At 35.0% G+C, this 25,920-nt stretch overlaps 2 protein-coding genes across 52 annotated transcripts in view; one reads left to right on the top strand and one right to left on the bottom strand.

Moving 5' to 3' along the window:
• Nucleotides 1-11,280, bottom strand: part of c2cd5 (C2 calcium dependent domain containing 5) — a 66,057-nt gene extending 54,777 nt beyond the window's left edge. For 22 of the 50 annotated variants that reach the window (XM_073928952.1, XM_073928957.1, XM_068214739.1 and 19 more), the window contains exons 1-7: nt 10,997-11,227; nt 8,674-8,775; nt 7,757-7,843; nt 6,686-6,857; nt 6,521-6,616; nt 6,092-6,247; nt 3,793-3,997 (exon numbers count right to left, since the gene is read on the bottom strand). In XM_073928952.1, the coding sequence (XP_073785053.1) occupies nt 3,793-3,997; nt 6,092-6,247; nt 6,521-6,616; nt 6,686-6,857; nt 7,757-7,843; nt 8,674-8,763 (806 nt within the window). In that variant the 5' untranslated portion in view covers nt 8,764-8,775; nt 10,997-11,227. Of the gene's footprint in view, nt 1-523; nt 698-3,792; nt 3,998-6,091; nt 6,248-6,520; nt 6,617-6,685; nt 6,858-7,756; nt 7,844-8,673; nt 8,776-10,996 lie in introns of all 50 variants that reach the window. The other 28 variants (XM_021467604.2, XM_073928944.1, XM_073928945.1 and 25 more) reach the window with 3 other exon arrangements.
• A 4,456-nt stretch (nt 11,281-15,736) lies between these two features.
• Nucleotides 15,737-24,900, top strand: tnni1c (troponin I, skeletal, slow c). Of its 2 annotated transcripts, NM_001045382.2 has the most exons (9): nt 15,830-15,896; nt 16,018-16,037; nt 16,148-16,151; nt 16,298-16,333; nt 16,443-16,484; nt 18,561-18,692; nt 19,012-19,101; nt 22,402-22,584; nt 24,704-24,900. In NM_001045382.2, exons 2-9 carry the CDS (start codon nt 16,027-16,029, stop codon nt 24,803-24,805), a joined length of 600 nt encoding a protein of 199 aa, NP_001038847.1. In that variant the 5' UTR covers nt 15,830-15,896; nt 16,018-16,026; the 3' UTR covers nt 24,806-24,900. The 2 variants fall into 2 exon arrangements, with proteins under 2 accessions (XP_073785669.1, NP_001038847.1); XM_073929568.1 differs by lacking the exons at nt 16,018-16,037; nt 16,148-16,151 and having other exon boundaries at nt 15,737-15,904.
• The last annotated feature ends 1,020 nt before the right edge of the window (nt 24,901-25,920 follow it).

The raw sequence follows: 25,920 nt of genomic DNA, 5'->3' as shown, positions 1-25,920 counted from the left end.
TCAACACACACGGACTCTCATACATTTGGACTGTGCCCGAGTGCGTGCGTTTGAGCATGTGCATGTGTGTGTGTGTGTGTGTGTGTGTGAGAAGAGAGACAGAAAGAAAGAAAGAGTTGCTGGTGGAGCGTGTGAGGATGTCAAGAAAGCGCATGATGGCGGGGATTAAAACGACACAGGAAAAAAAAAAGTCACTGTGAATAACCATATTAGGCATAACACAGAAAATAAAATGAGATGAACAAGCGTGTTTCAGCCAACCAAAGCACAACGCTTTGAAAACAAGGATAATTTGAAAATCTCCCTGCCTGAACAACTTAAGAACACAAGCCAAACCGACACCTCTGATTGGATAAGCTCTTTGAGTGACAGCTGAATGCAGCTCACTGATTGGTCGTTTTAAGCTTTGGCAGCTGAAGGGAGGGAGGGGCTGGTGATGTCGTAGCTGTCTGCCAATGAAGAACAGGAGGGTGGTGAAATCCGTGACGGGGGTCGTGATGGGGAGGGTCAGGGGGGTACCTGCCTACACTGCCTGGCTCTGGGGGCTTCTGAGCTCCTGTGTCTGGGTTTCATACCGGCGAACAGCAGTGTGGGCACAGAAACGGAGAAGCCCTGAGAGAGACGACTGCTCGCACTGTGAACTGGACTGCTGTGTGTGGAACGACATCCGAGAGTGGAAGGAGCAGCCTGCGGAGAGCTACACACACACATTCACGCACAGTTCATACATTAAACACACACGGCCACACACTGTGCACTGTACAGTCACGTAGGACGCAAACATGTAGACGGAGAACATCATCATACACAAGCATGCACACGCACACATAGGGGTGGGAGGAAAAAAAAAAAAATCACTGTCTTTACAAAAGTTATTGTTTATGGAATGGAGTTGCTATAGAAATGTAATATAACAGTACATTCAATCTGCTTTTTGTGGATTTATGAACGACATTCACAACTAAAGCAAACAAGCAAACTACTAACTATTAATAAAAAATTTAAAAGTTATAATTCAGGGTATATGCAGGTATCCGAAATATAATTTTAATACCTTTTTAAGACTTTTTAAAGACATTCTCAGACTATTTTAAGACCTAATCGCCACTTCAAGTTCTAATCAGTATTAAACCTTTAACTTAATAAACAGTTGTAGTTAAATAAATCAATGGAGCCGACCATGCAACAGAACTCAGATAAGCTCGGAAGAAACAAAGCTTGAAAGAAAAAATTACGCGATTATTTTCAGCGACAGGCTTCAGCCACTGTTTAAACTCGTCCCCATTTTGCCGTCTGTTTCGCTCTATGGTTTCGTTACAAGTGGAGAGCGTCCCATCACCTTCCCACGTTTGTTGTAAATTACGTCACTTCACCCTAACGGAGGAGCTTTGCCGGACACGCCCTGGTCCGAACCAATTGCGTGGATTGAGTAAAATAAATATATTTATGATTTTTTAGAGTCAAAAACTCTGGACAAGCTTGAACAAAATTTAAGACCTCGCAAAAACGCAATTAAGCCATCGTGCGAGGGAAATGATGCGCCCACACGTGCTTTCCAGGTGCACCTGGTTGAAAGAATGCTATGAGTCATGTGACAAAAACTAGACAGATCAACCTCATACTTTTTATGGAATATACATATTCTATTCTCATTTTTTGTTAATTTTTCAATCCAAAGAGAAATGGACCATTGTTTCCTTTTCAATATTATTTTGTGCTGTATTAATTAGTTACTGAGCAGCAATAAATGACAATTTAAAATAAATTGTTTTCATGTGATTTTCTAAACTAGTAATGTATTGAAATTCACGAGTGCATAATAATCTGGATAATCGTGAAACTGTGATTATTCCTCAGACTATAATCGTATAATCTCTAATCGTTGCATCCCTATGTATAACAATGACTTGTTCTGTAGACAATCAGAAAAAAAAATGGCTTAAAGAGGCTAATAATATTGACCTTAAGATATTTTTAAAAAAAATAAAAACTGCTTTCATTCTAGCCGAAATAAAAGATTTTTCTCCAGAAGAAAAAATATTATAGGAAATACGGTGTTTTTTTATTTTTATTATTACAATGGCGTTTTTTGTCGTTTTAAATCTTTCTACTTTTTCAATGTTCTTCAAAACACTATGCAAGACCCATTTGCAAGCAAGAACTTTGTAATAATTAAAAAAAAAATTTTTGCCTCTAAAACCATAGTAAAATTAGATCAGGGACCAATTTCATTAAATCATGAAGGTTCCCACCCCTATGCACATACTCAAGACAGACTGCATGGAAAACCAGCGGGGATAAAATCCATTATTGGCTGTGTCTCAAATCTTAGTGAGCTGGCTACCTAGACATCACCAAAAATGCTGTCTAGTTAGACAGGTCAAAGGTCAACATTTGTTGCTCTCTAGAGAGCAATGGACAAGACGAGACAAACACAAGAGACTCAAGGCAGCACTCCGGATGCAAAAAACGCCTAGCTTGGAAATTCACAACCAAACTGCATTTAAGCCATCTAACGCAAAACACATGCTAGTAGTGCAGGGAGATGCAGCATGCAGGAGGAAGTCAGAAGAAAAAGACAGCAAGAGAGATAGAGGACATGCAGGGAGGAACAAGATCGTAGTGTGGTGTGTTTGTGTGTTGAGAATGCATTTCTGTACAACTTACAAAACAGCAACTCATAAAACAAACACACACACACACACACAGTCATATTCATTTTTAAAATAAACAGAAAAACAGAAAGTAATTGTACAACATTTCTTCTTTTTTCCACATTGCATTAATACCTGTTTAACAAGACAAAAGGTATGTTACATGATAGTTACTTCTGTGATCAAATTTTGATTAAACAGAAATAAATAAAGGTGTGAAATACCATATTATTTTTATAATTATAAAATAGTTTGGATTATAAACAGTCTGCAAAATGATGCTCAATGATAAACTTCCATTCAAAACTTTGGGGACTGTAAAAAATTTTTAATTATTTATGTTTGAAAAAATTATTTCTAACTCAAGAAGGTGTTGTTCTGCCATTATAGGATTACACTTAATATGACATATTTCCAAATGTATTAACCCTGCTCTTGGGGATGTTTTCATCCACTTTGGGGGGATTTTGAGTCTAAATTTGGCCACAGAGTTTCAGCAATTGGAATGATTTTTTTGTGACAAACCTTATTTTAACATTTTTTGGGAAAATGCTTTAAAAGTTTTCAAAAACTCAACAATATACTCTGAGCAAATTGATTAGCCTTTCATTATGTTCACGGCTGTTTTTGCCCCATTGACTTGCATTATAATGACATTTTTTGATTGCAAAGCCATGACACCACATTATTACACATTTTTGATTGTTGCTGTTTATTCTTGCAGGGAAGCCACGAATATAATAATAAGGTAGTCAATTTCAGCAGTCCACAAGTGTTAAAATACAAAACACTTTAATACTATTCACAATATTAAAGTTTGTCCAGTGTTTTGATTAAACAAACGTCACCTTCCTGAGTACATCACATTTTAAAAATCTTAACGTTTCCCAAACTTTTGAACAGATCTCAAAATCAAACAGCCTTGATTTTGACTTCATTACAGGGGTGATCAAAATGCACAAATTAATTACGTTTTCTGTAATTGCAACCCGATGTATAAGAAATCCAATTCAGTGTATGCAATAAAAATAAAAGTGCCTCATAAATCTCTTTAGAAATTAATGCAGGACTTGATACTGACATGCACATATGCACAAACAGATAGTTAAAGGCGTGTGTGTGTGTGTGTGACACTCACTCTTTCATGTCTTTAGATGGAGATGAGTTGCTCTGGTGTGTGGCTGTAGAGGGGAGAGTGCTGATTTTCTCAAGAGTGCAGGCCGTCCCAATGGCTCGAACTACGAGGCCTGATTCTCCTTCCAGGTCGAAACATTGCAGATACCCCACCACTGCATTCCCTCCCATTTCCAGCACTTTCAGACCAATCTTCCTCTGCAATTCACCTACAACAATAAAAAAAATATTCATACATTTCTTAGAAGGTTCTCAGATTTTACATGCCCATGTCTCCTGAGACACAGTAAGTAGTCTAATGGTAAGAAGTCAATTAGCAGATGATTATCTTTTCCAAAGCAACTCGCAGTACACTTAGTCAGAGCAGATCAATAGGCCTAAACTGTATTGTCCAATGACCTAGATCATGTCCAATTTTCAGTCCAGTGTTTCTACTGAAATCCTGATGTAGGTCACAGATGAAAAAGAGTTTTCATGCAACAAAACAATAAAAATTTATTTTATAGTCACCTGTGCTTAGGTGTGAAAAGCCAGTGTAAAATACAACAACATACTCCAAAACAAAACTATATACCATTAACAATGTTGACAATAAATAAGTAAAAATACTAAATACTAAAAAAAAAAAATATGTGAAAGACAACAAAAATGCGTAAAACACACACACATTTAGACACAGACAGACAAGTAAAAAAGGTGCACATATACCGGAGTCAACATTTGAAGTGGATCAAAAATGTTTTTCAAAATTGTCCAAAGACAAGAATGGGCATTGTTCCGTAGTTTTAGGACAACTTTGGTGAAAGGCAATGATCCACTTTAAATGTTGACTACTGTAGTTTGGCAGTTGGTTAATAATTATTGTAGGCAATATTGTTTTTTAAGTAAGTGCAATATAGCTTCTAATTTTTTTTTTCTGTAGAGTATAATCTGCCCTTTTTATAGGTATTAAGGATGGATTGCATCCCTAAAATTCGTATTAATTGTCATTTTCAATTTTTAAAAGTTTTTCTATCCTTCAAACCTCTGAGAAGTTGTTGCATTTAGAAAATAATACAAAAACATACTAATAAAAGACATAAAAAATAAAATACAAATTTTATACATTAGCAGATACATATTGCAATAAGAATGGCATTTGGATTTTACACATATTTAATTACAATTAAAGAATTATTAGCATCATCTGGAATTTATTTATCTCCCAGATGATGTTCATGATTATATTTTTTCTTCTGGAGAAAGTCTTATTGGTTTTATTTCGGCTAGAATAAAAGCAGTTCTTGATTTTTTTTTTTTTTTTAAATTAAGCTATATATTTTTTCAATAGTCGACAAAACCATCCTTATACAATAACAATGCCTAGTTAACCTAATTAACCTAGCTAAGCCTAAAAATATCATGTACTAGCATCATGCGAAAGATAAAATAAATCAGTTATAAGAAATTAATTATTAAACTATTATGTTTATAAATATGCTCAAAAAAATCTTCTTTCCATTAAACCAAAATTGGGGGAAAAATAAACAGGGGGGCTAATAATTCTGACTTCAACTGTCTCTGTTATGCTAAATGATTATAGAAATTTTTTTTAAGGTTTTATAGGTTTCATTTTCATAGAAGTATATTAAAATATATTAATTATGAAATGTTTGTCTTTTAATATTGATTTAGAAAATAAATTGGCATGCCTTATAATTCATTGGTTCAAAAGATTTCATTAAAGTTGTGCTAAAGCAACAGAACAACACCCTGTATTGTTTTAGGACAGTTTTGAAAAACATTCAGGATCCACTTTAAATGCTGACGACTGCATATCATTAATTATTAATGTCACTATAGTCAATTTAATCCTTCTTCAATAGATAATTATGTTTCTCTTGCATCTAGTTAGAGCTTTCGTACCTGACATAAGAAAGATGAGCCTCTGTCGGGCCTCGTTGGATGCACGAGGGGTTCTGATACGACAGTTTTGAAAAACATTCAGGATCCACTTTAAATGCTGACGACTGCATATCATTAATTATTAATGTCACTATAGTCAATTTAATCCTTCTTCAATAGATAATTATGTTTCTCTTGCATCTAGTTAGAGCTTTCGTACCTGACATAAGAAAGATGAGCCTCTGTCGGGCCTCGTTGGATGCACGAGGGGTTCTGATACGACAGTTTTGAAAAACATTCAGGATCCACTTTAAATGCTGACGACTGCATATCATTAATTATTAATGTCACTATAGTCAATTTAATCCTTCTTCAATAGATAATTATGTTTCTCTTGCATCTAGTTAGAGCTTTCGTACCTGACATAAGAAAGATGAGCCTCTGTCGGGCCTCGTTGGATGCACGAGGGGTTCTGATACGATCGATCCACTGGTACTCTGGATCCTCATTTACCACAAGCTCTTCCACAAAGCCATGGACCATAATGGCCCGATAACATCTGGGAATAGAGGTTGCTTAAAAAAAAAAAAAATAAAAAAAAAGCAAAAATTGAGTGAAAATTCTCAGAAAAAAAAGACAAACAAGAAAGAAAGAGAATTGCAAACATTGGAAGAAATGTATTATAAAGAGAATTAAAAAAAAAAATAAAGAAACACAAGCAGGACAAATCAGAAGTGTGAGACTGCAATATGACAATATACAACAAAGAATTACAACAATATACAACATATCAGTTCTGATATTTATCATATCACCCAGCCCCAGTCAGAAAAATATGATCTACTTACTACAGAAGAATTTAACTCCACATGAAGACTGTCTGAAGCGGTTCAGGTCATTGAAGAGATCCACCTTCACTAGCACATTGATTTCCCCTCTTATCCCTGAACGCAAGCATCAGATTAGAAAACAATGCAGAACTCTTTAATATTGCAAACTAAAATCCTACACACCATGAATAGTGTCATATATGGGGAGCCAGCCAGAGATGACAGTAGCAGCTTCACTGCAGAGTAATGGATCGATGTCTATGTACACCTTTCCAATGGCATCATTAGCGCTGTATGTGTCATGGTCAAGAACGGTGATCTGCAATGGCTCGTCCTGTAAATCTTCATCATCCACCTGAAAGATGAAAAAAAGATAAGCACATGGCATACAGTGGGGGGTAAAGTATTGAAAATATCAGTGTTGTTTTTCAGAAAGCATATTTCTAAAGGTGTTGTTGATTTGAAATTTCCGCTGGATGTTGGTAACAAACACAGAAATCCATATATGCAGAGAAAACAAAACTAATTAGTTAACAAATGAAGTTATGTGTAATAAAATGAAATGACGCATGGAAAAAGTATTGAACACATGAGCCCAGACAGCAGCTGAAATCTCTCAGTAGTTCTTCAGCAATCATCTGCCCTTTGTTATGTAAATGAATATTAGCTGCTTCAGTCTAACATCTGCATTAGCAGGATGATGAAGATGAAACCATTTAAGCAAGACAATGATCCAAGGAAACTCTCAAATACTTTAAGAGAAAGACAATAAAGCTGTAGAATGGCCCAGCCAAACACCTCACTTGAATCTAAAAGAAAATACTAAATAAAGATTAGATTTGACATGCGAGACCCACAGAACCATCACGAGTTTTCCACTCTTGACATCTGTAAAAAAACTCACACCTGAGCAATGCATGTGACTTCATTCTCCATATATGAGAGGCGTCTTTAAGCTGCCACCACCAAAAAAAACTTTATATAAAGTATTAAATACATTTTAGTAGTTCAGCACTTTCTCCCTGTGTCATTTCATTGCTGTCATACAGAACTTATTTTTCAGATTTTTTTTGTTTTTGTTTTGTTTTATTTTTATGTTTGTATTTTTACCAAAATCTGGTTCAAATCCATGTCAACAGCTCCTTTAGAAATATTATTCCCAGAAAAAAACATGGCATGTTCAGTACTTATTTCCACAACTGTATATTTGATTAATGTCCAAGTCAAAGCAGGACAAAGGAGAAGATTTCTTACCTCAAATTTGAACCACTCAGAATTCCACTGAGGATTCAGAGACTTGGGGTACACATCTGTTTTGTATGTTGTGTTTCCAAACTTGACCTGCAAAATAAAACCTGATGAGTGCTCTTATTTACAGTCGAATCAGAATTATTCACCCCCTGTTTATTTTGTTCCCCAATTTTTGATTAAAGGAAACAAGTTTTTTCACCGCATTTCTAAACATAATAGTTATAATAATTTTTAAATAATTTCTAATAACCTATTTCTTTTATCTTTGCCATGATGACAGTACATATTTTTTCCAAGATATTTTCTCAGCTTAAAGTGACATTTGAAGTCTTAACTTGGTTAATTAGGTTAACTACGCAAGTTAGGGTGATTAAGCCAATCATTGTATAATGACAAATGGGGGACAAAAAATAGCTTAAGGGGGCTAATAATATTGACTTTAATTTTTTTTTATTATTAAAACCTGAATATATTCTAGCCCAAAGAAAACAAATAAGACTTTAATCCTCGTCCTGAGGTAACCAGAGATTAGAGCAGCTCCAGTTTCTATCCAGCCTCTTTCAACGATTTTAGATGACTCTACCATCTTATATATCTCTAATAAAATCTAAAACGTTTAACATAAAATAAAACATCTTTTTTAAACTTTACATTCCCTTACATTGTAATCATGTCCACAGAATGCAATCATCACTTTAATTATGATCATCTTGTTTAAATACTGTCATTACCTGCTCTTATCAGCCCAGAACTGCCCATTTCTGCAGTATGGATATTACATTGATATAGTAACCTCTGATAATCTTAATTATGCTTAACTGTGAAGTAGAATAAAATGTCCTTTCTGTAAACCCACTTTATGATTATGAACAGGGATATACAAATAAATTTGAAATGAATTAAACTGGTTGGGAACTGACCTCCACGAAGGCATCTGTGAGATCGCTGGCACGGTCCATGACGGGCAGGTGCCGCCCCGCAACAATCTTCGCCTTTAGCTTCCCAGGCATTATTCATCTAGTCTTGATAGACACACATACAGCAGAAAAGGACAATTGTTACAAAATGTCAATGGTTTTCATTCACTGTAATTGAAAAACAAGATTATTCCACCAAATATTGTTTTCATTATTCTTCTGAAGTTAAAACATTGGTATTAAAACTAGGGATGCACATTATTGGAAAAATATGACGTTGCACTATTTTGTTGCAGCGAAATGTATTGCGATATGTATAAAATTTCACCAGATAATTATTAAATAAATAACTTAAAAAATAATTATATTTAATAATGTTTCCATCTTTTAAACTTTAATAAATAATCTAATCCTGCAATGTGACTTTTGCAGATACACACCTCACGATATCGATGCTAAACCAATATAATGTTCAGCCCTACCTTAAATGTCATCAGCTGTTTTGATGCAACAGAACAAAACTAAAAACTATGCTTTCCTCAAAGACATAACTACATTTTAAACAAATGACTATTTCCAAGTAATAATTTAATACAACTAAATTCAGCTTTATGTATTCAATAATATATACTCAGGCTGCACAATATATTGTTTTAGCATCGATATCACAACGTGTGCACCGGCAATAGTCACATAACAAGAAATTCAATGTTGAGTCTAAACGTTTTTCTTACTTAGAATTTTTCTCTTGTTTTTAGTTCAAATATATAAATTTTACAGCAAAAAAAAGATAATTTTATTTACCCAACTGGCAGAAAAATGTGCTTAATTCTTCTAAAGTTGAAAACAAAACATTTTTTTCTACTTGATCTAAGAATTTTAGGTATTTGGACTAGAAAGAAGACAAAGTAAGAAAAGCATTTATTGTATTGTGTTCAATTTCTGTACCTGAATACTGTTAGGCTCCCCAGAAAACCATCACATAGTGCTAAATAGAGCTATTTAAACCGTCTTATGAAGCTGTGCTCATATAGGCATATTTATCACAAAAAAGTATCACAATATCAGATTTTTCTGATATTGAGCAGCCCTAATACAGGACAAGACTGTGTCCTGCAAAGTTTAGTTCCAACACCAATCAGACCCACCTGGGTTATCTAATCAAGCTCTTACTAAGCTTTCTAGAAACATCCGTGCAGGTGTTGAGGCAAGCTGGAGCTAAAATCTGCTGGACACCGGCCCTCCAGGACCGAGTTTGGGCACCCCTGCTCTAATATATACTTACTTACATACAAGTGTACATAAATTTTAGATAATTTTAGATTAGATTTATTTAACTGATGTTATTTATTAATTTATTTAGTAATTTATTTATTAACATTAGGTTACTTCCAAATTAATTGACAAATTAAGTGAAATAATTCCCATTTTGTGGTGCCTCAAATCTTAGATCTGTTCGTGGAGTCAGAAATAAACAAATTTGATCCAATATTAAATAGGAAAAACAAACGAAAATCAATAAAAATTCATATAATAAATGTTCACCTACAAGTTCACATCAGCATAATCGTAAGTTACCTTCTTCATGCAAACAACCACATTAGAAAACGACGATAACACAATCTTTGCGAAATACTGATTATAGTTAGAAATGTGTACTTTTTATTACTATAAGTGTATAAGGTAAAGTTGTTTTTATACTCACACATTCGGACTTTCACCTTCATAATATATTTTCAGAAAGGATTCTTTGTAAAGTCAAAATAGGGAAATCATATTAGCACATTAGACATGTTTACAGCCAATTAATTAGTGCTAATGTTAGCTATCATTCTTGCATGCGATTTCAGACTAAATATTTATAATAATAGCATAATAAACAATATAGGGATTGTTCCACAAGTTGCCACTGTTAAAAATGAACGAATATGTGAATATAAAACCTAACTTACTTTAACGTTACCTCTATGGGTTATTTGTATTTTTAACGTGTCATGGGTTCCTCACGGTTAGCAAATAACACCATGCTGCTTGTTTTTTAAATATATAGTAATCACATTAAAGTTACACATAACTTAACGTTAAATAACACTTTAGAACCTCAAAATCCTTCGGAGGAAATATTTAATGATCATTTTTATATAAATAATATGTAACGTTAACCACATCTCTCTCTATGACTGCAGTAACAGTTTCGCTGCATTCACCTTGTTTATACCCCACAGCAGTAGTAGATTAGACACAAAGGCGTATTTATAGAAAGATCTCTTCACAAACTATACCGGAAAATGAGATTATTGTAGCATTTTTGATCCTGTCAGCTCACCAGAGTTTCACCTTAGCGGCTCAATCTGACATTAAAGTCTCGCCATCGACCCTCGCTCCGATTAAAACGCTTCTTCTGTCATGGTTCAATCTCAGGAAGGCGAGGCGTCGACTCTCTCAGGCATTTTTAACACGTTCATGTCGAAATGTTGCCGTTTATACGGCTAATTTGCGAAATAAAATCGTCTGTCAGTTGAAACGTCTCAGAATCAGGCGCATCGCTCGCGCAGGTGGGAGGGGCGGGCGCGCGCACGTCAGAGCACATCCGGGTCACGGGCATTGACACCTCACGCACGTGTGTTTATGGGTCAGATGTGTGCTCATTTTTAATATTTCCCACTGTCCTCCTTTAAACATGTGTATTACATCTTCACACTGTAAAATCAACACAAAAATAAGCACTGAACTTTTCCACAAGTGTTGAGGATTAAAAGTCAGAGTCTTACAGACTAATCCTATTGCATTCAGAGCCAGTAGATGCTGCAGCCAGGCTTTATTAGTCTACTATTATTACACACTGCTGCCCTACTGAGTGATCCGCTGGTTTCCTCCTGTGCATACACACATACATATGCCATGTAAGCATAGAGGCACTTAATAAGTGGGCCACTGCACAACTATTTTCATGTAGAACTTCCAAAGAAATTTCAAGAAACCAGCGTAGCCTACAAACAGTGGGACGAAAGTAACAGCGACTTTCTCGAAGCCCTGACAACATTTGATTTCCAGGCTATAATAGCACATTCAGAATTTCAGTTTTTAGGTGCAGAAAGTAAATTGTGGTCCTTTTTTTTTTACCTTTTTACAAGTTGTGTTCTCATTTCATACATCACACTAATGATCAATCATCATTATTTAGTGCAGTAACACACCCTTAAGTTTGAAATCTTTGAGTTTTTCAGATGAAAAGTAAATCAGGTTTAAATGGCAAGAGTTCCTGTGTGGACAAAAGTAACACAATCAATGTGCCATTAATGTAACCCCACTGGTCCTTCGCCACCCAACCCGCTCCAAACCGGCGACCTTGCGCATGGGAGATCAGTTGCTCTACTAAGGATCATTCTTGAGATGTTTCAGCAGCTTCATTAGAGTTCATCTGTGGTCAATTCAGTTAATTGGACATGATTTGAAAAGGCATACACCTGTCTATATGAGGTCCCAGGGTTAACAGTGCATGTCAAAGCACAAACCAAGCATGTAGACAAAATAATTGTCTGTAGACCTCCAGGACAGAATTGTCTCGAGGCACAGGGCTGGGGAAGGTTACAGAAAATTTCTGCTGCTCTGAAAGTTCCAATGAACACAGCGGCCTCCATCATCCGTAAGTGGAAGATGTTTGGAACCACCAGGACTCTTCCTAAAGCTGGCCGACCATCTAAGCTGAGTGATCGGGGGAGAAGTGCCCTAGTCAGGGAGATGATCAGTAACCCGATGGTCACTCTGTCTGAGCTCTAGCGTACTTCTGTGGAGAGGAGAGAACCTTACTGAAGGACAACCATCTGTACAGCAATCCACCAATCAGCCCTGTATGTTTAATAGGCCAGACGGAAGACCACTCCCTGGCTGGAATTTGACAAAAAGAAACTAAACTCTCTGGTCTGATGAGACTAAAATGTAACTTTTTGGAGTGAATGTCAAGTGTTATGTTTGGAGAAAACCAGGCACTGCTCATCACCAGGCTAACACCATCCCTACAGTGAAGCATAGTGGTGGCAGCATCATGCTGTGGGGATGTTTTTCAGCAGCAGGAACTGGAAGACTAGTCAGGATAGAGGGAAAGATGAATGCAGCAATGTACAGAGACATCCTGAATGAAAACCTGCTTCAGAGTGCTCTTGACCTCAGACGGTTCATCTTCCAGCAGGACAATGACCCAAAGCACACTAACAAAATATCAATGTAGTGGCTTCACAACAACTCAGTGAATGTCCTTGAGTGGCCCAGCAAGAGCCCAGAGCTAAATCCTATTGAAGATAATCAAACGATGTTGCTAAATGGAGTTTTGTTAAAAGTTTGTGGATGGTTAGTAATTGTATTGCTGTTGGTCTGATTGAGTAGCTTAATATGTTCAATGGAAAATTACGGCCAATTTAAAAAGATTTAAAACCTGCAAGTCAATATTTCAGTGAATTTAAGACTTTTATAGGCCTAAAATTGAGCTTTTTGATATTTAATACATTTTAAGACCCTGTGGACACCCTGTAAATATGTCCGTTGGGGTCTACAGAGTGACAGAAATGACCTAGTTTGTGTCTAACATTAACTCTTACATAAGCAGGCATCACGTTACATCAATTCCACACCTGACATATTGTCATCAAAGACTATTTTTGTATGCAATTGTCTTAGAGAGCATTCGCTGGCATCTTTTGTGACCATGCAATTTGTGTGTGTGTGTGTGTGTTTTAGCAGTATATTTTAGCAGTATAAGCAGTATGTTCATGTGCTTCTGTTGTAGGGATCAATTCAATATGTCGTAAATATGGGCTTAGTTTTAAATGAAGCCTTGGATCAGCGGGGTTTTCACCTCATTGAGCTGCCTTAGGTGGAAATGCGCTAATATTGGATCAAATGTGCATGACAGATATTCCTGACACCCCAAGCTGCCAAAACTGTTGTTCGGCCATTGGGTTTGTCAGTCAGATGAGAGGAACCACTGAGAGGTCTCTGTATATGGAAAGGTTACTGAATAAATAGACCCCTCGCTAAATCCAAAAGGACTTTATATGGTGATCCATTAAGCTCGCTGTTACATTTTTGCCAGATTTCAAAACAAGTCAAAGACGAAAAAGCGGCCTTTAAGGATTTATAAAATGATAGCCAAATGCAGATTTCCCCCTTTAACTTTACTTGTTTACAGAAGACACTTGCTAAAATTTAATTACATGTAATATGTTTATATACAACTCAAATCAAGTCAAGCAAATTTAAAACAAGAATCACTGGATGTCATACTTAAAAAACAATCCCAAAACAGTCAACCCCCTTACATTGGAAATACATTTTGCATAAAATACATTGCTCCGGGTACATTTCAGATCACAATGCCACTAGATGGCGCTGCACATTTTTGTTCATCTGAAATATGTTGCTTAGGGTTTGTTTTGGTGTACGTTTCAGATACACATCTTTATTGTACTTTCTGCCATTGAACACAAAAGTAGATATCTTGAAGAAATTTAGTTCTTTCTACTATTGAAGTCAATGGTTACAGGTATTCAGCTTTCTTCAAAATATCTTCTTTTGTGTTCAACAGTAATTGTCAAACACATAATATGATAATCTGAGGAATGTTGAAAGCATACAAAATATGCTTAAAGAATGATGAAAACTGTAAAAAGTAATACCATTGACGTCAATGGCTACCAGTTTTCAACATTTTTCAAAATATCTTTTTTTGTGTTCAACAGTAATTTATCGAACACAAAAAAAACAATCATTTAAAGAATGTTGAAAATGGTGGAAAATATTTCCAATAAAGTCAATAGCAACCGGTTTCCAACATTTTTCAAAATATCTTCTTTAGTCTTTAACAGTTTTTTGTCGAATACAAAATACAATCAGTTGAAGATAATTAAAAACGTAAGAAAATAATACAATTGAAGTCAACGCCTACTTGTTTTCAGCATTTAACAAAATATCTTTTGTGTTCAACGGTAATTTATCAAACAGAAAAAACTATTTGAAAAAAAATTTGAAAATGGTAAAAAAATTCTACCAATAAAGTCAATAGCAACAGTTTCCAACATTTCTCAAAATATCTTATTTTGTGTTTAACAGTACTTTTTTGAACACATAATACAATAACTTAAAGAATGTTGAAAACGGTAAAAAGTAATACCATTGAAGTAAATGACTATCAGTTTCCAACATTTTTCAAAGTTTCTTCTTTCCAAAAACACAAAACACAAAATATAATCATTTGAAGAGTGTTGAAAATGGTAGAACGTAATACAATTGAGGTCAATGGCTACCCGTTTCCAACTTTTTTCAAAATATCTTCCTTTGTCTTCAACAGTAATTGCTGAACACAATACAATAACTCAAAGAAAACAGTAAAACCAATACCATTGACGTAAAGAAGCTACCAATTTCCAACATTTTTCAAAATATCTTCTTTTGTCTTCAACAATAACTGTCAAACAAAAAAATATATTCATTTGAAGAACGTTGAAAGCAGTAGAAAATAATACCACTGAAGACAATAGTAACCGGTCTTCAACAGCAGTTTCAACACAGAATGAAAATAGAAATAGCATTGTAATATATAGAAAATAGAAATAGCATTTGAAATAAAATTGTAAATTAAAAGTCAATGGTTACCGGTTTCCAACATTTTTCAAAATGTCTTTTTTTGTCTTCAACAGTAATTTTTCGAAAACAAAATACAATTATATTTAAAAAAAAATGGTAAAAACATTATAAAATAATACCATTGAAGTCAATGGCTACTGGTTTCCAACATTTTTCAAAATATCTTCTTTTGTCTTTAACAGAACCAGTGGTTTGGGAACACTTGAAAGAGAGTAAATAGTAGGAAAATGCATTTATAGGTGAAATATCCCCTCAACAACCTGCCATTTCTAGTAATTTACAATCCTTTTCAGTCAAAATTCTTCTCTTTGTGTTCATTTTTGATTTCCACATTTTAACATGTGCCATTTTTGTCTGCTCTATTGCATATAAAAAGTATTCAGAGTGGGCTTTGCATTGCTTTGTCCTTGTGCCATAGGACACACACACACGCGTCTCTGAAATGTTGAGGACAGCTGCCCATTCATTGTCATTCCTCTCTCTCTGTGAGCTATATTTACAAAGCTGCCGCCACTCACACATAAAAACAATTGTGTCTGTCCTTTGTGCTTCCAGAAGCTTTCTGACCCCACCAGCAACTTCCTCAGGTAACACTGCTCTTTCCTACACAGCTCTCAAATCATACAACATAACAGAAGACATTTATTTATCTAGTCTTGTGATTGTATCGACTCTATATGTTTTAATTCCTCATATTTGATTCAGCAGGTTTTCACAATGGCAGACGAGTAAGTCATTTTTCATCCCTTTGTGGCCAAATATTTGTATTTTGATGTCTTTGACGCCACTCTTTTCTTCTATTTTTCTGTTCTCAACCTTGAACAAATGAAATATGCAGCGATGTAAGTGACTTTGCTGTTTTATGTGACTTTTAAAACTGATTTGACTTCAAATAAAGGATAAAAAACTGTAATGATGCTAATAATGTGATTTATACTGGATATATTTGATCTATTTTTTAATACGCTTTATTTTGTGTGTTCAACAGACACCTCAGCCATTGGGCCCGCGGGTTCAAGCCAAGGTATTTATTAGAATATTGTGATATATTAGTATTGTGATTTTTATATTGTGTTAAATGACAGAAAAATAATGCACAAGTACATTTTATTTCCTCTTTTTTTTTTTTTCAGCCAAAATCGAAAATCTCTGCATCTCGAAAACTCTCTTTGAAGGTAGAGCAATGTGTGTGTGTGTGTACAGTATGTGTGTTTTACTTTAACTGCAGGTAAATACAGTAAAAACTAAATAATGAAAGGTTATTTAAGGTACTTCCTTATACTATTTGATTGATTAAATTAAGTTTTTTTGTTTTATTTAAATATTCTTTTATACATTTTCCTTCAGCTCTATCTCATATTTATCAGCGGTCGCCTCAGTGGAACAAACCACCATATTTAAATATGTAAATTATATTTTAAACATGTCGTTATTGAATGTAATATAGACATTCTTATGTAATACAGCAATTATTGAGAGATAGAGGGGATTTTACTTTATGGCCATTTCAGCTTCTTTGGCTATATGACATGGAAAAAAAAAGAAAAGAAAAAAAACAGATCGAGTTCACCATATTTTTATAAATTCCACATTTCTATAATTATAATAAATATTCTAACAATTAAAAGTAATCAACAGCAATAAATAATACACAAGGTAAAATACAGAAATAATAATAATAATGATAATATACAAGATTAGCCATTATTGAATAATTATATAATATATGCATTATTGTGTGCTAGATGTGTGCAAATTAGTGCAATAAATAACGCATATACTATATAAATACAATATTTAATATATTATTATTTATTGTGCTAATTTGCATACATCTAGCACAAACAGATTTAATATTGTATATTGTTGGTTTGACATCAAAGTTTTGAATAAATGTTTTTTACTGCAAAATTCATAAAATACAGCAAACAGACAAACAAATAAATAAATGTTACAATGTCATTGTAGAATAAAATGATAACATTTGATATAATAATTGTTAACACTATAAATTTTAATTTATAAGAAATTAACCATGTCATGTAAAATAAAATGATAAAAAATTATAAAATAATAATTGTTAATAATTTTATTCATAATTATTAATTGTTAATAATTTTAAAAATATATATAAACAATAAGAAGAAATTAGCCTTGTCATGTGCAATAAAATAATTAAATTATAGAAAATAATAATAATAATAATAATAATAATAATAATAATAATAATATTAAATAGTACAATTAATAAATAATAAACTAATTCAATTAATAATAAAAATAACCATGTAATTTTGGAACAAAATGATTAAATTGTATATGATAATAATTATTAGTAATAATAATTTAAAATATATACAGTTTATTATAATAAAAATAATAAACAATTACCTTATCATTGTAGAATAAAATGATACATTTTAGAACAATAATTATTAATGATGATTTTAAAAATATTTATTTTATTACAATAAAAATAATAAATTAGCCATGTCATGTACAATAAAATGATAACATTTTATATAATAATAATAACAATTTTTAATAAAAAATAATTTAAATATACATTTTATTATAATAAAAATAGTAATAAAATGAACCATGTAATGTAGAATACAATGATAATATTATGTATAATAATTTAACAAATATACATTTTAATAATAAAAATAACCATGTCATTGTGGAATAAAATGATAAAAAATGTAGAATTATTAATAATAGTTATATTAAAATATATATATATATATATATATATATATATATATATATATATATATATATATATATATATATATATATATATATATATATATATAATTTTATAAATATTCATTTTATTATAATAAAAATAACCATGTCATTTAGAATAAAAAGATAAAAAGAATTATAGAATAATTATTAGTAAGAATTTTTTTTAAAGTTTAAATATTCATTTTATTATAAAAAATAAATTAATTAAATTAAAATGTTGATTTGCCACTGTAAAAACCTTTATATGAATATTCATATTTACAATACTGTAAAGATCTCTCAGTGCAGGAGAAAATAACAACAAGCCTTTAAAAAATGCATATTATAATTGAAATGCATAAACAAAAATTGATGAAGTGTGAAAAAAGCAACCCTTTAAGTATATTTTGGCTGTTTTCTTTCAATTAGGCTGAAGAAACACTCCATGAGAAGCAGTAAAGGTGTGTGTGTGTCAAAAAATGCTAAACAACTTACATGTGCAATGTGTGTTTCATCAGATCCTTCTGCTCCAGAGAGCAATGGAGGAGTTGGAGCAGGAGAAGGTCAGTCGGGATGAAGAAAAGGTGAAATATCTGAGCGAGAAACTTCCACCTCTTCAAATAACAGGCCTTCAGCTGGAGGAGCTGCAGGTTAGAGACACAATCACCCAGTCACATACAGAACAGTTGAAGTCAGAATTATCAGCCCTTCTGAATATGCTTCCCCAAATTCTGCTTGACGTAAAGAAGATTTTCTTCAACACATTTCTGAACATAATAGTTTTAATAACTCAACTCTAATAACTGATTTCTTTTATCTTTGCCACAATGACAGTATATTATATTTGACTACAGGAGGGCTAAGCATGTTGCTTTCAACTGTATATCTGCTTGAATGCATCAGTTTCTTATGAGGATGAAATCACAAAAAGGGGAAGCTGAAAACCTTTTCTTGCTGTGTCATTTCTAGAAACTGTGTCGGCAGCTCCATGCCAAAATCGACAGTGTGGACGAGGAGAGATACGACTTTGAGGCCAAAGTGGTTAAAAACAACAAAGATGTGAGTATGAAGCAGGCCCGGCCACAACCAATTTGGCAGATTTTAGGTGGCGCCCCGTCACATCGCAGTAAACTCCAATGCTAGTGAACATATAGTCATAAGAAACTAAATAGCTTTTTGATCGACTACTACAAGCTGGGAAAACATCAGATAAATATGCCAATGCAGTTAACGCTATTGCTGAACAGTGTTGGGGAGGTTACTTTGGAAATGTAATAGATTACAGCCCTAGTAGTAAAGATTTCTGGCCCAGATTTGGCATAAAGCTGGCACAGCAGGCATTCATCCGGCACTGGCATACAGCATGTGGGCCAATCATGGCCCGGGTTTGGCAGAGGTGGCACCTTCTTTAAGGCGGCACACAAGATTTGGGCCAGATGAAAAACGTAGTATTTGGCCCAGATGTAAAAATTTGATAAGTGGGCCATGTGAGTTTGGCCAGTCTTGACCCACATTTAAAATACACTAAAATCATTTTTGAGTAAAGAAAAAAAATTCTACCAATCAGGTCACTTTGAGAAAAAGCGTGCCCATAGTGTGCCTAAAGCGCATCACTCCATGGGTTTATCAATTTCATTGCACTCGTGACACACCAACCTATCTGGCCCAGTTCAGGCCCAGTTATGAGTTATTAACTTGGCTGAGACTTGGCCCAGATATGGTCTGTGTTTGGCCCTTGTCTGGAAGCCAGATTTGGTCCAGTCATGTACCGTAATTCACTGCGGCATGTGGGCCAAGCAAAACCTGATTGTGTGGGCCAGAGCTGGGCCAGAGAAATTTTGCTATGTGGGAGATTACGAATTACCCTATTTAAAATGTAATAAGTAGTGTACCTTTTCGATTACTTTATAAAAGTAAAGTAACTGATTACATCTGATTACTTGTTGATTACTTTTAGGTTTCTAATGGATATTTTCAGCTAAATCATTTTCAAGCATTTACACTGAGCGGGTGTGACTTTACAAAACAAAATCACAAATGTTGTTAGTTGTGCAGGATGATTTTTGTGGCATTTGCAATACAATTACATCTAAGCTTTTTTGCTATTTTAAATTTTAAATGGAAGCAACCTTAATCAAAGTCAATCACATCTTAGTGCCCTGCGGAAAAATCCAGCTTAAACCAGCCTAGGCTGATTGGCTGGTTTTAGCTGGTTGACCAGGCTGGTTTTAGAGGGGTTTTGGCCATTTCCAGGCTGGTTTCCAGCCATTTCCAGCCTGGTCTTAGCTGGTCAGGCTGGAAAATGACCAGCTAAATCCAGCTAAAACCAGCTTGACCAGCCTGGTTTAAGCTGGACATAGCTGGTTTTGGCTGGGCTCCCAGCCTGGCTAGGCTGGTCAAGCTGGTTTTAGCTGGTCATCTCCCAGCCTGACCAGCTAAGACCTGGCTGGAAATGACTGAAAACCAGCCTGGAAATCGCCAAAACCCCTCTAAAACCAGCCTGGTCGACCAGCTAAAACCAGCCAACCAGCCTAGGCTGGTTTAAGCTGTTTTTTTCAGCAGGGTGATCAATAAAATTGTTAATAAAACACATAAGGCAGAATTGTTCACTTCAATTATTTACTGTAAATAATATGGTGAACCAAACAGAAGCAAATTATAATAAACAACAGCAAAAACAAAGAATCCTCAAACTGGAAAACAAATCAAAAAGCATCAGAATAGCAGCTCTTTAACAAATAGCCTTAGCAGAAGGCATCATGCATATCAAAAACAGGCAAAGCAACAGATTAATATTATTCAACATATTTGGATGTAATCCTATTTGTAATCTTTAACATTTTTCACAAGTAACTGTAATTTAGTTACACATTTTTTCTCAGTAACTGTAACTAATTACTGTTACTTTTATTTTGTAATTAAATTACGTAACACTGTTACATGTAACTAGTTACTCCACAACGCTATTGCTGAATAGATCTAATATTTACACATTTGCTTGAGGAAGGAATGATGGGGGTAGTTACATTACTATTACTATTTTCTATCACATCAATGCCCTTCCAAAACTTTAGCTGACGTTGAAACTAACAGATAGCACTATAGCTATTTACTGATTAGCAATCTGTCAACGTTGGGATGTAAAAAATATGGGACAACAAATAGCTTCAAATGGTAGAATACATAGCAAATATTAGAAAATATTGACAATAAAAGAAAAGGTTTAGCCTTTAAAAATCAATGGCCTATCCAGAATTAAATAAAGCTTTAAAATCTAGTTCACTTTTAATTGTATTTGCATATTGATTAAAGTTACTATAGTTATTTAGTGAAGAGCAGCAGATGAATCTCTCATTGTGTTTTGTTTGATAACATTAACAGAGGTGTTCATGTAAGAATGAACAGATCTATAATGAAAGCATTCGACTACTTTAGTAACTGTTTGCGCTCATTTAAGAGAAAATTAGTTGTGTTTAAAATAAAACACGCAGAAGGCACGTTTAAATGTTTTTAAGTGTATTTGTCTGTTTAAACACTCCCGAATCACCAGTTGGTTTTGTTTTCGATATTCCTGAAACATTCAGTGATAGACGGCAATAACTTCAAAACCTCTTACCCTAAAAAGATCTAAAGTGTGTTTCCTACAAAAAGACAAAGCTGGTTATGTTTCACAGCTGTCTTTATCTCTTTTTTTTCACTCGACATTACGACCACTGCTCCGTTTAAGCTCTCGCATTATGTGTTTAGCCGGGAGCTCGCGCTGAGCGGAGAAAAAAAAAAAAAGGCGAAAAACTAGCACTTTTCCGACGGTCCCTTACTGAGAGCTCCGCTCAGCGCGAGCTTGATACCGTCTAAACGCATATTGCGACTGCTTAAACGGATGTACAGCGCCTTTAGCATTTGCCTATAGTACTGCCTATGCTACGGGCCGGCCCTGAAGTCAACTCTATGTGCTGTAAACTGAGTGTGTGTGTGGTCTATGAGGCGACAAGTGTATAACGACACTGTTATGTCCTAGTTGTGCTGTATTAAGCTGGTTTATGAGGACATGACTCGTGGCCTTGTAAATCAAATTGCTTAAAAAGCACACTTAACGGGGTGTTTAGACATTCATTGTTTAAAGTGTTGGGGTTAAGGATAGGCCTGGGGTATAAGGCCATATAACAAGCGATTTTACTGAAATGCCAACACAATCTCACTGCAATTCGTAACTTTTTGATTTAGTGGCTAATTCGTATGAATTCGTACGATCTAATTCATACAATTTAGTACGATTTGCTCATCCCCCAATGACGGTTGGGTTTAGGGGTGGGGTTAGGTGCAACACCGTGAACAATATATACGTGTGTATGTGGGCAGATTCATGAACTGAAGCTGAAGGTGCAGGATCTGGGAGGGAAGTTTAAGAAACCGGCGCTCAGGAAGGTGAGAGTGTCTGCAGATGAGATGATGAGGGCACTGCTGGGCTCCAAACACAAGGGCTCCATGGACCTCCGAGCAAACCTCAAATCTGTCAAGAAAGAGGACATCAAACAAGAGAAGGTAGTGTTACACCTCTACATCAACAGCAAACTGAGAACAATCTTTTAAGTGTTGAAGTACTATATAAAGTATACTTTTGTGCATGATAATTGACATTTACACTACTAATCCTCATTATTCTCATGCATCTACTTTTGACTTTTCATATAAGATAGTTTTGGTAATTATTCTGAAAAGAGATTATCATTGATCATGTTTGTTTATTATTAAAAAAAAAAAAAAAAAAAAAAGTTCCTTTAATGTTCCCACATGAGCTAATGCATGTACTGATATTTACTAACAGTTGCATTTTTGAAAACTTTAGTAATATAATATAATATAATATAATATAATATAATATAATATAATATAATATAATATAATAAATTATAATATAATATAATATATTTTAAACGCTTATACAGGTAGATTTTTTGTGATTTACTGTAGTACCACATTGTAAAATATATTTATAAATTAAAATAAAACATAATATAATATATAATACACTCACCGGCCACTTTATTAGGTACACGTTACTAGTACCGGGTTGGACCAACTTTTGCCTTCAGTGCTGCCCTAATCCTTCATGGCATAGATTCAACAAGCTACTGGAAATATTCCTCAGAGATTTTGGTCCATTTTGACAAGATAGATCACGCAGTTGCTGCAGATTTGTTGGCTGCACAATTCATGATGCGAATCTCCCGTTCCACCACATCCTAAGTTGCTGTATTGGATTGAGGCCTGGTGACTGTGGAGGCCATTTGAGTGCAGTAAAGTCATTGTCATGTTCAAGAAACCAGTCTGAGATGATTCATGCTTTATGACATGGTGCGCTATCTTGCTGGAAGTAACCATCAGAAGATGAGTACACTGGTCATAAAGGGATGGTCAGCAATAATACTCAGGTAGGCTGTAGTGTTGACACGATGCTCAATTGGTACTGATGGGCCCAAAGAAAATATCCCCCACACCATTACACCACCACCACCAGCCTGAACTGTTAATACAAGGCAGGATGGATCCATGCTTTCATGTTTTTGACGCCAAATTCTGACCCTACGATCTGAATGTCGCAGCAGAAATCGAGACTCATCAGACCAGGCAACGTTTTTCCAATCTTGTATTGTCCAATTTTGGTGAGTCTGTGCGAATTGTAGCCTCAGTTTCCTGTTCTTAAATGACAGGAGTGGCACCAGCCACCATGCCACATTCAGTCACTTAAATCACCTTTCTTCTCCATTCTGATGCTCGGTTTGAACTGCAGCAGATCATCTTGACCAAGTCGACATGCCTAAATGCATTGAGTTGCTGCCATGTGATTGGCTGATTAGAAATATGTGTTAACAAGCAGTTGGACAAGTGTACCTAATAAAGTGGCCGGTGAGTGTATATTTAAACTTTAATGCAAGTTGAGTTTTGCCATTTACTGTATTCCCAGACTGTAAAGTATTGTTATATATTAAAATATAGTCAAATAAATTATATGATTTAATGTAGTATCAAAAAATAATAAATTATAAACAAATATTATTTTCTTTCGCATTTCATTGATGAGAATTTGGGCAAATATGGCAAACCGCAGCATAAATGATAATCAATCTGCATTTATTATATTATTCATTCATTCATTTTCTTTTCGGCTTAAGCCCTTTATTAATCCGGGGTCGCCACAGCGGAATGAACCATCAACTTATCCAGCATATGTTTTACACAGTGGAAGCCCTTCAAGCCGCAACCCAACAGTGGAAAACATCCATACACTCTTGCATTCACAGTCATACACTACAGCCAATTTAGCTTATTCAACTCACGTATAGCACATATCTTTGGACTGAGGGGGAAACAGGAGCACCCGGAGGAAACCCACACCAATGGTGGGAGAACATGCAAACTCCACACAGAAATGCCAACTAACCCAGCCGACCTTTTTGCTGAGGCGATCAGACATAATAATACATTTGGAGCAAATAGTCTGGCATAATAGTTTTACAATAGTCCTAAGACTTTTCACAAACTGTTCTGAATAACAGCAAGTTGTTTTCAGTGTCTGTCCATGACTTTGTGTGTGTGTGTGTGTGTGTGTGTGTGTGTGTGTGTGTGTGTGTGTGTGTGTGTGTGTGCGTGTGTTGGTCAGGTTATGTCCACAGAAGTGGGTGACTGGAGGAAGAACGTGGAGGCCATGTCTGGAATGGAGGGCAGAAAGAAGATGTTTGATGCTGCTGGTGGAGGACAGTAAAGACACGAGTGTATATATATATGGCAGTGTGTATAATTATGTAAATGTTTGTGTGTGTGTTTGTCAAAATAAATCACATGTAATTAAAAATCTGACTTAAAGTTCCTTTTATTCACCCAACAAGTTTTTTCTTTGAGCAGAAATGGCCCAAGCTTCTCCCAAAACATAATAAGACTTAATACACGAGGCATCAGTCATTTATTTTCCTTCAGCTTAGTCCCTTATTTATCAGAGATTGCCACAGCGGGATGAACCGCCAACTATTCCAGCATATGTTTTACGCACTGGATGCCCTCCAGCTGCAACCCAGTACTAGGAGACAACCATACACATTCATTCACCTTTGGCTTAGTTCCTTATTTATCAAAGGTCGCCAAAGCGGGATGAATCGCCAACTATTCCAGCATATGTTTTACACAGCGGAATGAACCGCCAACTATTCCAGCATATGTTTTACACACTGGATGCCCTCTAGCTGCAACCAAGTACTGGGAAACAACCATACACATTCATTCATTTTCTTTAGCTTAGTCCCTTATTTATCAGAGATCGCCACAGTGGGATGAACCGCCAACTATTCCAGCATATGTTTTATGCACTGGATACCCTCCAGCTGCAACCCAGTACTGGGAAAGATGAATTGAACTAAATGTAAGTTTTAGGTATATTTATAAGCTAGTGTGAGGTCGCCAAAGTGGAATGAACTGCCAACTATTCCAGCATGTTTTATGCAGTAGATGCCCTCCAGCTGCAACCCAGTACTGGGAAACAACCATAAAAATTCATATATATTTACCTTTGGTTTAGTTCCTTATTTATCAAATGTCACCACAGCGGGATGAACAGCCAACTATTCCAGCATATGTTTTACACAGTGGAGTGAACCGTCAACTATTCCAGCATATGTTTTGCACACCGGATGCCCTCCAGCTGCAACCCAGTACTGGGAAACAACCATACACATTCATTCATTAATTTTCCTTTGGCTTAGTCCCTTATTTATCAAAGTTTACCACAGCGGAATGAACCTCCAACTATTCCAGCATATGTTTTACACAGCAGATGCCCTTCCAGCTGCAACCCAGTACTGGGAAAGGTTGATTGAACTGAATGTT

This window comes from Danio rerio, chromosome 18, assembly GCF_049306965.1.
Source record: "Danio rerio strain Tuebingen ecotype United States chromosome 18, GRCz12tu, whole genome shotgun sequence".
In the NCBI taxonomy this organism is placed as follows: Eukaryota; Metazoa; Chordata; class Actinopteri; order Cypriniformes; family Danionidae; genus Danio; species Danio rerio.
Note: the sequence above shows the minus strand (reverse complement) of the source record. Positions and strands in the feature narration are given on the sequence as shown.